Source organism: Filicampus tigris, chromosome 6 (assembly GCF_054856515.1).
Source record: "Filicampus tigris isolate MCC_2025a chromosome 6, RoL_Ftig_1.0, whole genome shotgun sequence".
In the NCBI taxonomy this organism is placed as follows: Eukaryota; Metazoa; Chordata; class Actinopteri; order Syngnathiformes; family Syngnathidae; genus Filicampus; species Filicampus tigris.
In genome coordinates, this window is record NC_141222.1 from 6597930 (window position 1) to 6613600 (window position 15671).

The window sequence follows — 15671 nt, forward strand, 5'->3', positions numbered from 1 at the left end:
TACAATTATACTTCCTGATGACCTCGCTCGACACACAGTAAATGAAATACAATTCCCAAAGGACAGTTTAAACCTCGTGTGACATATGATTGCCACAAAACCAACCGAGCTACAATGAATACATTTAAAATCAACCTTAAAAGCTTTTGTGTTGGATTAATTGATAAAGCCTAAAACAAAGGGCATTTTTGCTGTAGTAATAGGTCGTTTTTCTCAGTTTTGTAAACACAAAATGTTATTTCAGGTAGTTTTTTTGTTTTTTAACCGCTTTCATTTTTATTTTTCATTATTTTGTTTTTGTTAATTATGATAACCTTGATGAGAACACACTAAACACACTCTGAACATGTCATGTCATGTAATTTTCGACACCCCTTATCCTGAACAGACAACAGTTGTGCCCAGCTGACTTCGGGTAAAAGGCAGACAACACCCTGAACTGGTTGCCAGCAAGTCGCAGGGCAGACACAAAGATGAACAACCATACACGCCGTCACCGAGCGTGAACCGATCCCATACTGCCCGTACACAAGTCAAGCGAGTGTACCACTACAGCATCAGCTACTCACTGTAAACATATTTTAACGAAAAAAAAAATGCACAAAATTTATAGAGCGTTATATATTGTAGCATCTGTGCATATTGAATGTTTCTTTAAGAGGCGGGGCCTGGCGTGGTGGCACATGAGTGTCTGGCTAACAGCAGCTTCTGCGTCAGTGTGCTCCCTGTGTTTTACGACACGAACGTCTGAAAAGTGCATCGGAGGTTGTGGTGTTCCTTTCCCACACGCAAGGTAGCTATGGCCGGGTGCGAGTGATGATTCATTTTCTTCTAAGATTAGTATTCCCCTAAATTGCCAGGATATAAGACAGTGACAACCCTGTTATTTCTCTGTTCTAATCAAAATATTCGTAAAGGTAATATAATTACCAAAAAACGTTATAGTTACATACAATTAAAGAAACTCTGGGTGCAAAATTTAAAGTACAATTACTTAAAGGAGTGTTCTTCCCAAACCTTTTCAGCTCAAGACCCACATTAAAAACTTGCTTCCTCCCCTTGGACCCAGACTTTTAATAAGACACAATGTCTAACCTAAAAATCAACATTTACTTATAAATTATGGCCAAAGAACAAAATAGGCATATAACAATAAACATGAATCAAAGGGCCCTTAGCAAAACACAATATGTGCCTGTGTGACAATCAATTAAATAGCTTACAGCGGGGGTCTTCAATCCTGTTCCCCGAGGGCCGGTGTTCTACCTGTTTTCCATCCGTCCCTGCTGCAACACACACCTGATTCAAATGATCAGGATCATTATCCAGCTTCTGCAGACCTTTGGTGAATATCTGTAGCAGGGAGCGATGGAAAACAGGCAGAACACCGGCCCTCGAGGAACAGGATTGAAGACTCCTGGTTTACAGCATTTTATTCTTAAAATAAAAACTGGCCTCTTTTGGGTGCCTGAACTAAGTTTGTGCTTATTACCAATGATTTGTTGAACCACAATGAATTGCTGTTCTTTATATTGTCTGGGGCGGCACGATGGTCGACTGGTTACCACGTCCGCCTCACAGTTTGCATGTTCTCCCCGTGCATGAGTGGGTTTTCTCCGGGTACTTCGGTTTCCTCCCACATTCCAAAAACGTGCATGGTAGGTTAATTGATCACACTAAATTAACCCTAGGTGTGATTCTGAGCGCGGTTGTTTGTTTGTCTCTGTGTGCCCTGCGATTGGCTGGCAACCAATTCAGGGTGTCCCCCGCCTACTGCCCGAAGACAGCTTGGATAGGCTTCAGCGCCCCTTGTGAGGATAAGCGGTATCGTTAATGGATGGATATATTGTCTGACAAACTTGACTATTTTTGCTTAAAATGATATCTGATGCATTGATTCCTTTAGGCATTAATAGACATCAACAGAGTCACGACAGAGAGATTAAAATATCATATAAGATTGACATCATTGCTCCGTTGCTGCCAGTTGACTTGTGGAACTTTTCTGACTGTGCCAAAAGGGTGTGATTGATTTAAATCGGACATCTCCTTTGGGCCCCGAGGCTGTCTAAATGTTAATATATGGCTGTCTGACATTCTGGTGCCGCAGCAACTGGACTCGAGGCCTTCTTCGGGTGAAGTGCGGTGGGTGGCAGTGAGCACAATTTGAATTATACCTGAAGGGAAACCTAATGATTTCAGTTATTAAAATGCTTTGGCTGGAGCCAACATTTGGGAAGGTGGAGTCCAGTGAGGAAAAAAAATCATCTGAAAAAGCGAGGCAGGATGGAGAGGACAAGCAAACGGGCAGACAAGCATAGCTGCCCGGTTGAAGGGCTTTTGTCAGGCTAAATGATAAATACTTGCCTGGGGCCATTGTCCAGACACCACTGCACATCTGCGTGTGTGTGTGTGTGCGTGTGTGTTGCCTGACCTGACAGCTCTCAAAGCTACTGCAAAGAGCCAGGAGTGCACATCTGTTTGCTTTTGGCCTTTCCATCACTCTGCATAAACACATCCCTTCTTTTTCAAGTACAAGGAGTGTGCTCTCTCGTTGTGGCCATTTAATACAATATAAGATGCCTATCAATATTTCAGGGGTGATTCAAAGTTTTAGGGGTGCTACAGACAGGTCTATGGGCTCTACAAAGATGGGGGGACATGGGGCTGTATGTAGGGTTTGTGGTCATGGGAGGATGTTTGGTGTATCGTTTTTACTCGCACTAAGCAACTTTGAGGAGTATGGAGGCAACCTTGGGGCACACAAAAAAAAATACAAATGTCCTGAATTGCTTTACGGCATACTCACGTCCACCTTTCGCTATAAGGACGGAAGTCGATTCGAACGTCTACGCGCTATTACTGGTGTCATGGCAGAAGCCCCAAAACAAACAAAAAAAACCCCAAAAGTATTGTTTGAACAAAATTAGATTCATTACCTCATCGCAACTCATCTTTCACACAGCCACTGGAAATAGAAATTCAATTCAGTCCAACTTGCAGGCCAGCGAGAGCTCAGGATTTCACGACACTACGTGCTGGCTCGCATGGAAAATGTGGTTGACTTTCGTCAAAACACTACCGCTTTTGTCCACATGGCGTCGCCATAATCAACAAAAACTGACATATGAGACAGTGTTGCTTTAAGTGACTTTAAAAATTTAATAAACTAGTAACATTTAGGCGGCACGGTGGTCGACTGGTTAACACGTCCGCCTCACAGTTCAGAGGTCGTGGGTTCGATCCCGGCTTCCGCCTCCCTGTGTGGAGTTTGCATGTTCTGCGTGGGTTTCCTCCGGGTACTCCGGTTTCCTCCCACATTCCAAAAACATGCATGGTAAGTTGATTGGACTGTCTAAATTGCCCCTAGGTGTGATTGTGAGTGCGGATGTTTGTCTCTGTGTCCCCTGCGATTGGCTGGCAACCAATTCAGGGTGTCCCCCGCCTACTGCCCAAAGACAGCTGGGATAGGCTCCAGCACGCCCCGCGACCCTTGTGAGGATAAGCGGTATGGATAATGAATGAATGAATGAGTAACATTTACTCAAAAACATTTGTAAAATTTACTTAGAATTTCTGAGTGAAAAACCTTTTCTAATTTTTTTCAAGTAAACATCACTCCCAAAGGTCACTGATAGTGTAGTGGTGCACACGCCTGAGTTGTGTGCGGGCAGCGTGGGGTCGATTCCCGCTCAATGACGGTGTCTGTGTGTGCCCTGCGACTGTCTGGCGACCAGTTCGGGGTGTAGTCTGCCTTCGCCTGTTGACGGCTGGGATAGACTCCAGCACCTAGGATAAGCGGTTTGGAAGATGACATGACACATCACTCCCCATTTTTACAGTGTAGTTGTGTGTCAGTGTTTCTGGATCTCCTTACATTGCTGCCTCTGGAACACATCTTCACCTGCTAATTGTTCATTGAATATGCTCATACTTATCAACAAGAATCAGTAAGCTACAAGTTTGTTTTGAGCACCGCCGTCCATCCAAATTTGCCTGTGGGTCGGAATTTGTGTGAATGTGTTTTGCTCGTGTGGGTTCTCTGTGGATTCCTTCCTTGCTAAACTGTGAGTGAAAAGGATTGCCTGTCTTTAGATATGATTTTTTTCGATTGACTGGTGATCAGTCTACCGCGTTCGCCAGCTCTCTTCTCCAACTCCCCATGACACTCCAAGGCATATGCAGTGTGGAACTTGGTGTGATGGATGGTCTACTTCTCCGACTTAACCATTCAAGCAAAATTTGATTGTGTGCTGCTACACTTCCATCTTTCTGCACAAAATCATAATGGCAGAGGAAGTATTCCTAATGCAATTGTCTTTTTGTGATGGTTTTCCTTTTTTTTACCCTTTCAACTTATTCATGGGGGATGGATAATACAATATACTGTACCCAAAGTGCACTCCTAGCCCTTATGGAAGGCAAGCAAGGTTTACGAACTAAAATTGTCTTACTATATCAAACTATTGACCAAATCTAGTCCAACTGGTCAATATTAAATGCTTTTTAAAGGGGAAGTAGTCAGGTAATGACCAATCACAGCTCACCTGTTTTCTCCTGAAGCTGAGCCATGATTGGTCATTATCTTTCTGCAAGGAGTACATACAAGTAGAATGATTAATCATGTGATTTAGCACACCTGAGATGAATTCTGATGGCTTGATTGCCATCATTAAACTCTACGTCTATATGGCAGGTGCAAACGCTTGACTGCATTACTGTGGCGAGAAGGACATGCAGGTAAAATTTGAGGCGACGGGCAAAACGGGTCTTTAACTCTCATGTGAACATTTTTGAAATGCCCGAAACTAAAATATTGCGCCATGTCGTTTATTCAGCAATGCGATTTTGGATCTTCTATATGATCTAAGGCACGGGTGTCAAACTCATAATTGTCGCCTGGCCACATCATAGTTCTGATTTCACTCGGAGAGCCGCTACGACTGACGAAATGTATGATCGCCTTATACACAACAAATTGACGGATAGCTAGTTTTTAAATCAGAAGCCAGTTAATAGTTTGTTCTATTTTTAACGGAAGGATTGGTAACAAATGCTTGAAATATCTAATATGTTGTGTTAACAGTGAAGACAATTTCAAAGAAACTTCAAGTCAACACACATGATTTGCTTTAGCAGGCAACATAAAATGATATGGCGGGCCAGATCTGACCCGCGGGCCTTGAGTTTGACATCAGTGATCTAAGGGCTGACTAGGTGCCAGTTACAAGAAGGAGTCATGCGTCACCTGAAAACCTCCTTTCAACTCGACAATTCCTCTGTGGCATGTGGTGCTGGCCTCTGCAGGTGCCTTTTTGGGGTCTGTGCTGTCCCAAGTTTTAAATGCAGTGTTAATCATCCAAATGTCACACACAGGACAAGTTGCCAAAATCAAATGAAACAAGGCTTTTATGTGCTTGCTGTCTTACCGAAAATGATTGGAGCAATATTTATTTTCTGCAACTCAGTAATATCTTTTTTTACATTTTACATTAACAATTTCAATTCCATTATTTGAGTTAATTTCAAAAATAGTTTTTTTTTTTTTTTTTTATCACATAGTGTCAGAAAATGTATTTGTTGTAAGGCTTGGAGAACCCAAATGTATACCAAAAAAATGTATAAAACTACACAGACCTGAAAGGGGTACGCATACTTGTGATTACTTCAAGTTGTTATTATTTGAACGGCCACCTGCTGTAGGATTAAAAGAGTTCTTGCAAAGTTTACTTTTTGGCCAGGTGTACAGGGTAATGGCTGCCTGAGGGGAGGAACTCAAAGCAATGATGAAGGGGGTGTGACAAGTCTTTGGTGATGCAGACTATTTTCTTATGTGCTGCGCGAATGTGCAGGTCAGAGAAAGGAGTTGGAGTGGTGCAGCTGATTTTTATTTCTTGTTTGATAACGAGTTCATTCTTGCATTTTGCTGTAAGGAAGTTATACCAGGATTTGATGTTGAAAGTGACAACAGACATAATGTTACTAATAATCAATACACTACGGTTAAAATGTCCCGGCCGTCTCATGTTAAAATTCCTCAGCCTCTGCAGAAGAAACATGCGCTGCTGGGCCTTTTTGTAAAGCCCATCCATATCCTCTGTGAAAGACAGTAGACGATCGATCTCTTTACCCAGGACCTAAAAACATTGGCCAGTTCCACCATGTGTATCTCTAGCTTTCACAAGTTGTCATCCCCCACAGTACAGCTCTTTTTCCATTTTTTTTCAAATTAACATTCAGTTCCAGTGAGATGGAGGTGGTGGTACCTTGTCCACTGTACAGTAGTATTACTCCCATTGAACCTTGTGTAGAAGCTGTTGAGCTGCTTCACAAAAGAGGCGAGGTCTGAGCACCCGATTTTCTCTCTGTTTTATGCCCATCATGATGCTGAGTCTTTGCCATGCCTCCGTTGCATTTCCACTGGTGTGCTTGTTCTTCCATCTTGTTCTTATAGCAAAGCTAAAATTCTTGGTCTCCCTTGTGAGCTCTTTGACTGTTTGTCTCCTTGTATAGAAGTCATTTTTTAAGGAAGACAGTTTTGAATTTCATTTTGTGTTTCCGTTGCTCTCCCAAATGTTCCATAGTGAAAGCCATCAGAGCTACCTAAAACGCAAAAGCCTCTTTTAAATATGGCACCACTTTTACAAGTGTTGCAGAGATGCCGATTGTTCAGATTCGTCCATATTTTGTTCTGGGCAGTTGCCATGTGATCTACTGTTACGGATAAGTTGAAAATGTTCCAGAGAGAACATTTTGCGAGTTAGGTTAACTTGAGGTTCCGTGAGCGAACAATCTAGAAGCTCCACGGCTTGTGATTGGCTGAGAAAAGATTTGGACTCTACCAACCAATCGCTTTAGATTTTTTGATCATCGCATCTTCCTCTGTGTAAAACTGGCCTTAAGCATGCCTGGCTAATGGGCTACGGCAGCCCCTTCAACATGGCAGCACCAGTTGGCTAGCTAGTGTGGTTAAACATGGTGCACAGCTGCTGTCCCTAATCACTGCAGTCATGGCAGTGTATAAGAAATCATGAAAAGAGGACAGTTAGGAATTAACAGGAGAAGAATTCTGCCATACTAAACCGCTAAGCTATTGTTAAAGTTGCTAAGACCGGAATAAGTGCTTGCATGCTTCGGTACACTTTTCACTGAAGTCTGGCTGAAACCGCATTACAGCAGACAGTGATCAACTATGAACAGCAAATTAGTATGTGTCCAGAGAGAAAACATAAACAGGACAAGTCCAAAAACTGGAAATGAATGAATATATCATTGCAAACGTCAGCCAACAGGAGGGGCCCCGAAGGTGAAAACTTAAAGGTATATTCAAAATGCATGGATAGTATATGAAATATTTATAATATCAGCAATGTTATATTTCGTCACTGTCCTGTGAAAAACACCTATGTCCAATTTTTAAAAATGTTTATGTTAATGCGATGTCTGTAACAAGGAAACACTGGCTGTTCACGTAAAAATAAGTAAAATAAAAAAATGGACATGTTTTTCACAGGACAGCGACAAGTTGTTCGCAGCATTGTGTTGAGTTTTGATTTTGACTTTTGAGATTAATTACAAAATTACAAATTACATATTATATTTATTTTTTCCTTTTTAATTTTTTTAAACTCAATTTAGCTTTCCTAAAGAACCATACAACCTGGCGTTTCTTGTCATTTTGTATTTAAAACTGTCACTACATTACTGTATATTTAGCAGTACAGTTCTAAGACATACTGAATTAATCAAAACTGATTCATTATTGAACTGTTAATATTTTGTCGCTTGAAGCTATTTGTAGAAAAACAATGTAATACAAATGCAAAAATATAAAGAAAATATTGTTGCTCAGAGTCTTTCTGGTGGCATGTGTTTGTTTTGGCGCAAATGTTCCTGAAAAAAATCAAAATATTCCTGACAGAATATCCAGAATGTTCTTGAGAGCTGATGATGAGGGTCAGCATCTCTGCAGCTGCCAAATTCGCTCACAATCTGTTCAGCCCGTATCCCACTGAGCGGCGAAGGTTTGCGAGGGTAGCGGATGTTGGATTTTTCATCAGGCTTCATTTAAAGCCGCAAGTGGTCACAAACATATTCGCGAACAGTTTAAATGGTCGCAAACAGTTTTTCTCATGAACATGTTCCCTGACTTCACCAAGCTCACGTCCTCGGCAGCTGTGGCTCAGCACGGCATGGAGCACCACATCACCGCTGCAGGCCCCCCCGGCTTATGCTCATGAGCGGCACCTTGACTCGGCCGAGCTTGCGATCGCCAAAGAGGAGTTCCCCATCATGGAATGTCCTGGCATCGTCAGCTGCTCCAACAGCCCATGAACTTCCCCCCTGTGCATGGTGAACAAGGGTGATAGCGGTTGGCGCCCCTGTGGCGATTTCCGTCGCCTGAACTACATCACGACTCCTGACCAGTATCTGCACATACAGGACTGCTCCGCCCACCTGGCGGGGTCCGCCATCTTTTCCATGGTAGACGTTGTGCGCGATTACCATCAGGTACCGGCACGCTCGCAGGATGTGCCCAAGACAGCGGTCATCATACCCTCCTTCCTTTTCGAGTTCCTGCGGATGTCTTTTGGCCTCAAGGGGGCAGTGCAGATGTTCCAGCGCCTTATAGACTGTGCTGCGTGACATGCCATTCCTGTTTGTCTATTCGAATGACATCCTGGTGGCCAGCGCGGATGCAGTGGACCTGACTCACCTCCGGCTGCTGTTTGAGTGACTCGGTGAACATGTCCTCATCATCAACCCAGCTAAGTGCCAGTTTGGTTTGTCAGCAATTACCTTCCTCGGACACCAAGTCACGCCACAGGGAGCTGTCCCTGAGAGCGATTTCGTAGTTCTATGAAAGCCGCTTCTGCTGAGCTCGTTTACAGCCTTCTTCCGTTGCTCCCTCTCAACGTGCTGTGTCCCGGTTTGTTGCTGGCGTTTTTGTCCCCATTCCAACATCTCGTCACGGCCTCGCCCGGTTCTATGTGCCTGAGGACCCACCGTCAGCCAAGCACGTCTTCGTCCGCCACAACAACCAATGGGGCCCTCCCAAGTGGTGGAGGCAGAGGCTAAGAGCTTTGTGGTGGACATTGGAGGTAAACCAAAGCAAATCACAATGGACTGCCTCAACCTGCTCATGTTGACTTTGATGTGCCACCGCAGTTGGCCCTGTTGCCACGGTGGGGGCGTCCGCCCTGTGCGGTCTGCCTCCCGGCTCCGAACCCACCGCTGGCTGTTGACCTCCTTGTTGCTAAGTGCAGCTGTTTTGGCCGCAGACTGCGATACACATCCGATCTTGGTACATGTATGAAAGTGACCCAGGTTAGATTTCAAAAAATCGGAATTGAGCCGTTCAGACCGGCATTAAAAAATCTGATGGAGGTCGCGTTCGGGCAAAAAAATCTGACCTATGTCGCATTTGACTGAATGGTGAACCTTAATCTAAAATCCCAGTGTGACGTCAAAATAACGTGTTTACTTTTGTCTTGTTTTTTTATGTAATGCCATGTAGTCATTTAGTTAAAACACAACTCAACTTGATGTATATTGCAATTTATCGAAATACACTGGTGTAAAACCTAAAGTGAAAAATAAATCTATCTATCGATCCATCCATCCATCCATCTATCTATGGCTGTTGCAAATAAATGCAAGTGCCTTTAAGTGAAATGGAATACAGTAGCAACTTCACAAGAGGAACAATACCCATAAATCTGAAAGTCCACTACTTACTTAGTAAATCTTTGTGGGAAGAGTTTGGTGAAGGCAATTTTTCAATTCCTGCATAACTGTGCTGCAGTGCATAAAGCAACGTCCATGAAGACACGTTTGGATGAGTTTGGTATTTGAGAACTTGACAGCCTTGAAAGCAATGCATTTTGATCATTTTGTCAATCCCAAGCAGGCCGCAGTTTTGTTTGGTCCTCAAGTGGGACCTAACAGTGTTTAGATAAAAATGCTGAGCAGCACTGAGTAAAGACCCATCTGCACAGAATGATTTATGTTTGGCAGGTTTGGCAGCAAAGACCGGCATTTTTTTTTTGTTCTGTGTCATGTCAGCATCAAGGTCACCTCATTTCCATTTCAAACATGCAGTGTGTGTGTTCACAGTGTCAGGGCGTCGCTGCATACCTCTGATTGCATCTGATTATATGAGTGATGTCTTCCTTTCCATGTCTTTCCCTCGTTACATTCTCACTCCCCCCATCTTGTTTCACAGGCTGACTATCGCTCCAGAGAGTACCTCCGTGCTCACTTCCCTGCTGCCGAGAGAGGAAGCACAAAATGAGGTGGGTGACTGAATATACATCACATATTTTTGTTTTTTTTAAGTCTGATGTACACACTCACATGTTTTGCCACCCAATTAGGGAGAGCCAATTTGTCTCAAATTATCTTTAAAGCCACAGTATATGACTCATTGAGGAAACTCTCATAATGAATGTATCCTGTCATCTTTGTTGGCAAGCCGAATCATTCTCATCAAAGTTGCCATTTTATTTTAACCCATGTAATCTAGAGGTGGGTAAACACTCTGATGAATTCAGCTTTTGTTTATACATTTGCCAGAACGGTTTACATTTCTTAGTAGACTGCAATCAGCGACCGTGGAGTAGTCAGAGTACTTTGAAACCAGTGAAATTAAAGTCATATATCAAAACACTGACATTAGCAAAGTCATGATCCCTATGCGGGAATCATGTTTTTAAACTTACTATGTATTAACATGGAGGTGTGTGGTCACCAAAGTAGGGTATTGTTTACTGCAACACTAAAATGCACCTGGGCTGACTTGTTTCCTGACACATTACCAAACATCTTGGTCATGCGCCTGCACATTTTGTGGGCAGGAAAGGCTCTCTTAGATAGAAAATGTCAACAGAGACGGCTTACTCACCTCTCAACGAGGGGTCTTTAAGTGATGTCACATTGTGCAGTATGCCTCCCAGGCAATGTTCCTTCAGCTCTGAATTATTTATTAATTTCTCCAAATGGAAAGAGTAAGGTGACAGTGGACATAAATGTGATTGTAATCATTATATTGTGCAGTAGCGGAGCGGTAAAGTAATAAATCATGGTAAGTCATGTTTCTCTACGTAGCGGTTGTGTGGAGGGCAGGGTTATGGAAGATTGATGCTTTGCAAAGAATCCTCACCTCCAGAAATTGAGATACAATGATAAGAACAGAACATAGAAACATTGAAAATGTACAACTACTCAACTTTCAACTGACACCCAAGCACAAGGGTCGGCAACCTTTTTCACTCAAAGAGCCATTTCGACCCGATTTCCACGGAAAAGAAAATACTGGGAGCCGCACATTTTGACATCTGAACACTTTTTGACATTTGAAATGAAGATTATATATATGTGTGTGTGTGTGAGTGCGGATGTTTGTCTCTGTGTGCCCTGCGATTAGCTGGCAAACAATTCTGGGTGTCCCCTGCCTACTGCCCGAAAACAGCTGGGATAGGCTCCAGCACGCCCCGCGACCCTTGTGAGGATAAGCGGATAATGTATGGATGGATATATAATATATATAAAAATATTTGACGCATTTAACACATGCGCAGAATGACCGCCGATGCATAATCCCACTCAGAAGTGCACAGTGAGCAGCAGAGTGGGCGCGTGTCACCCGCGGGAGTATAAAGAAGCATTTTCAAAGAAGAGGGCAGCTTTAAATCTCAGAAATGTGAATAAATTGGTTTGGCTCAGCGACTGAGGATGAGTAGAGAAGAGGGCTGTCTTGTCTTGTGTTAATAAAGTCAGTTTAAAAGAGGAACACATGACGTGCTGATACCAATGACATCATAGCACAATGAGCCAATCACATTCGTGTGCACTTCAGGCACCACTCTGAAAACATAAACTCTAAGAATATTACTAGGGCCTCATATAAATGTGTACATTACACACACACACACACACACACACGCACACACACTGTTTGCACACATTTTGCACAAAAATATTTAATCGTTTGACAGCCCTAATATACAGTATGTATATATATATGTGTGTATATATATATATGTGTGTATATATATATATATATATATGTGTGTATATATATATATATATGTGTGTATATATATATATATATATATATATATACACATATATATATACATATACATTCCGATCAATTATATCAATTTCGATTTTTTCAAATCCAACCTGGGTCGCTAATATATATATATATATATATAAATAAAAATGAATTTTGGAATGTGGGAGGAAACCCGAGTACCCGGAGAAAACCCACGCAGGCACGTGGAGAACATGCAAACTCCACACAGGAAGGCCGTAGCCGGAATCAAACCCACGACACCTCTGAATTGTGGGGAGGACGTGCTAACCAGTCGACCACTGTTCCATCAAATATATATATATACTGTATATATATGTCAACTTTATCCTTCATGTTTCAAGTGGGATTAAATTTAAGTCCAATATAAAGTCAGTACTGTTACTCAAAACAACTTTGCAGAGTCGATCTGCCCGCTGCCAGTACTTTAGTCTCCCCGCCTACGTGGAGCGCATTTTGGTCTTCTGATGACATCAATGTCGGAGCTATGCGAAATGGCGTGGTTCAGACTGCAGTCGCATTGCAACAAAATCGATCGGTATCCGATCTACCACATATGAGAGTGGCCAAAAGGTTTGACTTAATAAAAAGACATGATACACATTTTTGAGACCAATTACATGCACTTCAATCAGACACTAATTTATTTTCCCCAAGCCACGCAGAGTCGCAACATAAGGATGAAAGAGCTGCATGCGGCGGAGCCGCGGGTTGCCGACCCCTGTCCTAGCAGGTCAGTGTACACTAGCTCAAAATGTAAGAAGATCTGATTTAAGATTTAGAATTACTGCAACTGCTTTTGAAATATCAAATTCTGCCGGTGTGCAAAGTGTCGGACGGTGTACCTCAGTGCAACCCACTGGCAAACGTAATGGGATATCCGCGCTCATCCACTCAGAAGCTCCATGAATTCTCTGAGTGCGCTCTTCTCTTTGATCACTCGCTACAAAGAGGCTGAGACAGGGAGATAAGATAGGCTTTGTGCTGAGTCGGCAGGAATATAGCAGGTTCCTCTTGGTCTTAACACAGCTTTACCCTCCGAATGAATGAATTCATTATTTATTTCAAACACGTGAAAATGACACGACTCAAAAAACAAATAAACAGAAAAATTTGAACTAATATGAAAATACAAATAAAACTTAATTAAATTGTACACATTCGAAAAAGAAGTAAAAAAAAGTTAAATGTATCACTCCGACCCCTTCCTTATAACCAGAGCTGGGCACTTAACTAAAAATTGAGCGTCTGTTATTGGTCATCCGTTTGCAGCGTGGGTACCCGTCTGTCATTCGCCTTTTTTTTCCAGGGGAACAAAAATAGTACCCGTCTATAGGCCGTCTAATTTTAAACGGCCGTCCGTCGACGAATCCGACTAAACTTTCACTCGCACATTTTTTACAATATAATACTACAGTATAATAATGATAATAATAGGTAAGAAATATTGATGTATACACTTCCTTATTCGTCTAAACACCAGTACAGTGGAATCTCAAGTTACAAACTTCATTGGTTCCGCAGGTCGGTTTGTAACCTGAAACTTTAATCGCCCCCAAAACTAAGTTGTACTTACCTTTTTTTTTTGTAGCCAGTGTGTTGTTAAAAATAAATATAATGCAGTATAGAAATACGTGAAAACACACTTTTAGAAATAAAACACTTTTTTAAAAAACATCCCAACTAGGGGTGTAATGGTTTTTGTATTCGTCCTGTACCGTCTCGGTACGGCTTCACGGTTCACTGCACGCAGTCATACGACAAATACGTCTGAGGGAAAAAAAAAGTCAACGCCTGAGACCAAGCGATTGCCACATTTGTTGTTAACTTGTTAGAAGAAGAAGCAGTAGATTGAAACAAATGCTGAAGAAAAAAAAAGGGCGAGTGCGTGAGAAAGCATAGAGCTAGAGGAGCCGTCTGCACTATGCAAATCAGGGAACATTTTGGCTTCCCATTTGAGTATGACGGCAATGGAGTGCGAGTGGTGGACCGAACATGAACTGTGTGTCGCGTTGTTCAACCTCCGCGCAGTATGTTGCATGCTTACATACATGCTGTAATCGAGGAGCCGGGCTTCCGACGTTTATTAAACGTGCTGGAGCCCCGTTAGAATGTTCCATCCCGGGCGCATATTAGCAAGACCGTGGTCCCTGCCATATAGAATTGCACAAGAGCCGTGGTGGAGCATGAGCTATCCTCTGCTACACCCTAACTCTTATAAGGAAGTTACCAAAGTTACTAGTCGGCAAGTGCTACCTGACTTTATCTTCTAACTCAGTCTATCCACAAGAAAGGGTGTTTTCCTGTGTTTAATGTTAATTATTCTTATTCTTATTAATATTCTTCTTCTAAATATTCTTAATTATTAATATAATTATTTAGGAACAACCCTAATGCGCAAGTTTTTATTCTATTGCTTTTATAGCAGGGAATGATTTTAGTTTTATAGCAAATTGAATTGTAACTTGCTCTCTGTTAAAACTAAATAAAAAAAACTTCATCTTTTGCATTTGAGACTTTTTGCTGTACCGAACCATACCGAACCGTAACCCCCATATTGAGGTATGTACCGAACTGTGACTTTTGTAAACTCTACACCCCTAATGATAACTATTTATTGCTCATTAACTTTAACTAAGGAGAGGAAACAGGGGAAGAGGACTACAGCTGCTCCATTGAAAAAGAGTCTTCTTTCATATAATATGGGAAAATTCTCGTTCAAATTTTTTTTTCGAATGTCTATATCTTTTCTATTTTGACCAGGAATATGCATTGTGGCACTAGGACACCATCTAAATGAATCCGACAATATTTCTTTGCCTGGGACTTTATTTGATATTTTTTTAATACACCCTCTGATTTCGCTCTGACTGTTACTGTTACTATAATGATTAGGAGTGGGCGATACTGGGAATTTTGGTATCGATCTGATACCAAGTAAATACAGGGTAGTATCGGCCGATACGATACGATACCGATACTTTTTGCTTGTAAATGTTATGATCACTTTGAGTTTGTGTGTGTGTGTGTATATATATATATATATATATTTATATATATAAATATATATATATATAAATATATATATATTTATATATATTTGTATATATATATATATATATTTAGATATATATAAATATATATATATATTTATATATTTATATATATATATATATATATATATATATATATATATATATATATATATATATATATATATATATATATATATATATATATTCATTTGTTTATTTATATATAATGTTTTATTTTTGATTAAATAACTACAAGGCGTGATGGATGGATGGAAATACCTAAAATGAAAACTTAACAGTATATCCATCCATTATCGATACTGCTTACCCTCACAAGGGTCGCGGGGCGTGCTGGTGCCTATCCCAGCAGTAGGCAGGGGACACCCTGAATTGGTTGCCAGCCAATCGCAGGGCACACAGAGACAAACATCCGTACTCACAATCACACCTAGGGGCAATTTAGAGTGTCCAATTAACCTACCAAGCATGTTTTGGGAATGTGGGAGGAAACCGGAGTACCCGGAGAAAACCCACGCAGG

General features: G+C 41.6%; 1 protein-coding gene and 1 long non-coding RNA gene across 8 annotated transcripts in view; one reads left to right on the forward strand and one right to left on the reverse strand.

Moving 5' to 3' along the window:
• The window catches only part of LOC147145579 (uncharacterized), a 35808-nt gene extending 25609 nt beyond the window's left edge, over positions 1-10199 (reverse strand). The window contains exon 1 of the long non-coding RNA XR_015087269.1: positions 10138-10199. This is a non-coding gene — a long non-coding RNA (uncharacterized LOC147145579). The remainder of the gene's footprint in view (positions 1-10137) is intronic.
• The window catches only part of LOC147145578 (endonuclease V-like), an 87974-nt gene that overhangs the window by 32533 nt on the left and 39770 nt on the right, over positions 1-15671 (forward strand). For 3 of the 7 annotated variants that reach the window (XR_015087268.1, XM_086034400.1, XM_086034401.1), the window contains exon 8: positions 10226-10295. Coding sequence is in view for 6 of the 7 variants with exons in the window: in XM_086034400.1 (XP_085890526.1) it covers positions 10226-10294 (69 nt within the window). In the remaining variant the exon portion in view is untranslated. Of the gene's footprint in view, positions 1-388; positions 1127-8159; positions 8289-10225; positions 10296-12754; positions 12817-15671 lie in introns of those variants that run through there. The other 4 variants (XM_086034402.1, XM_086034404.1, XM_086034399.1 and 1 more) reach the window with 4 other exon arrangements.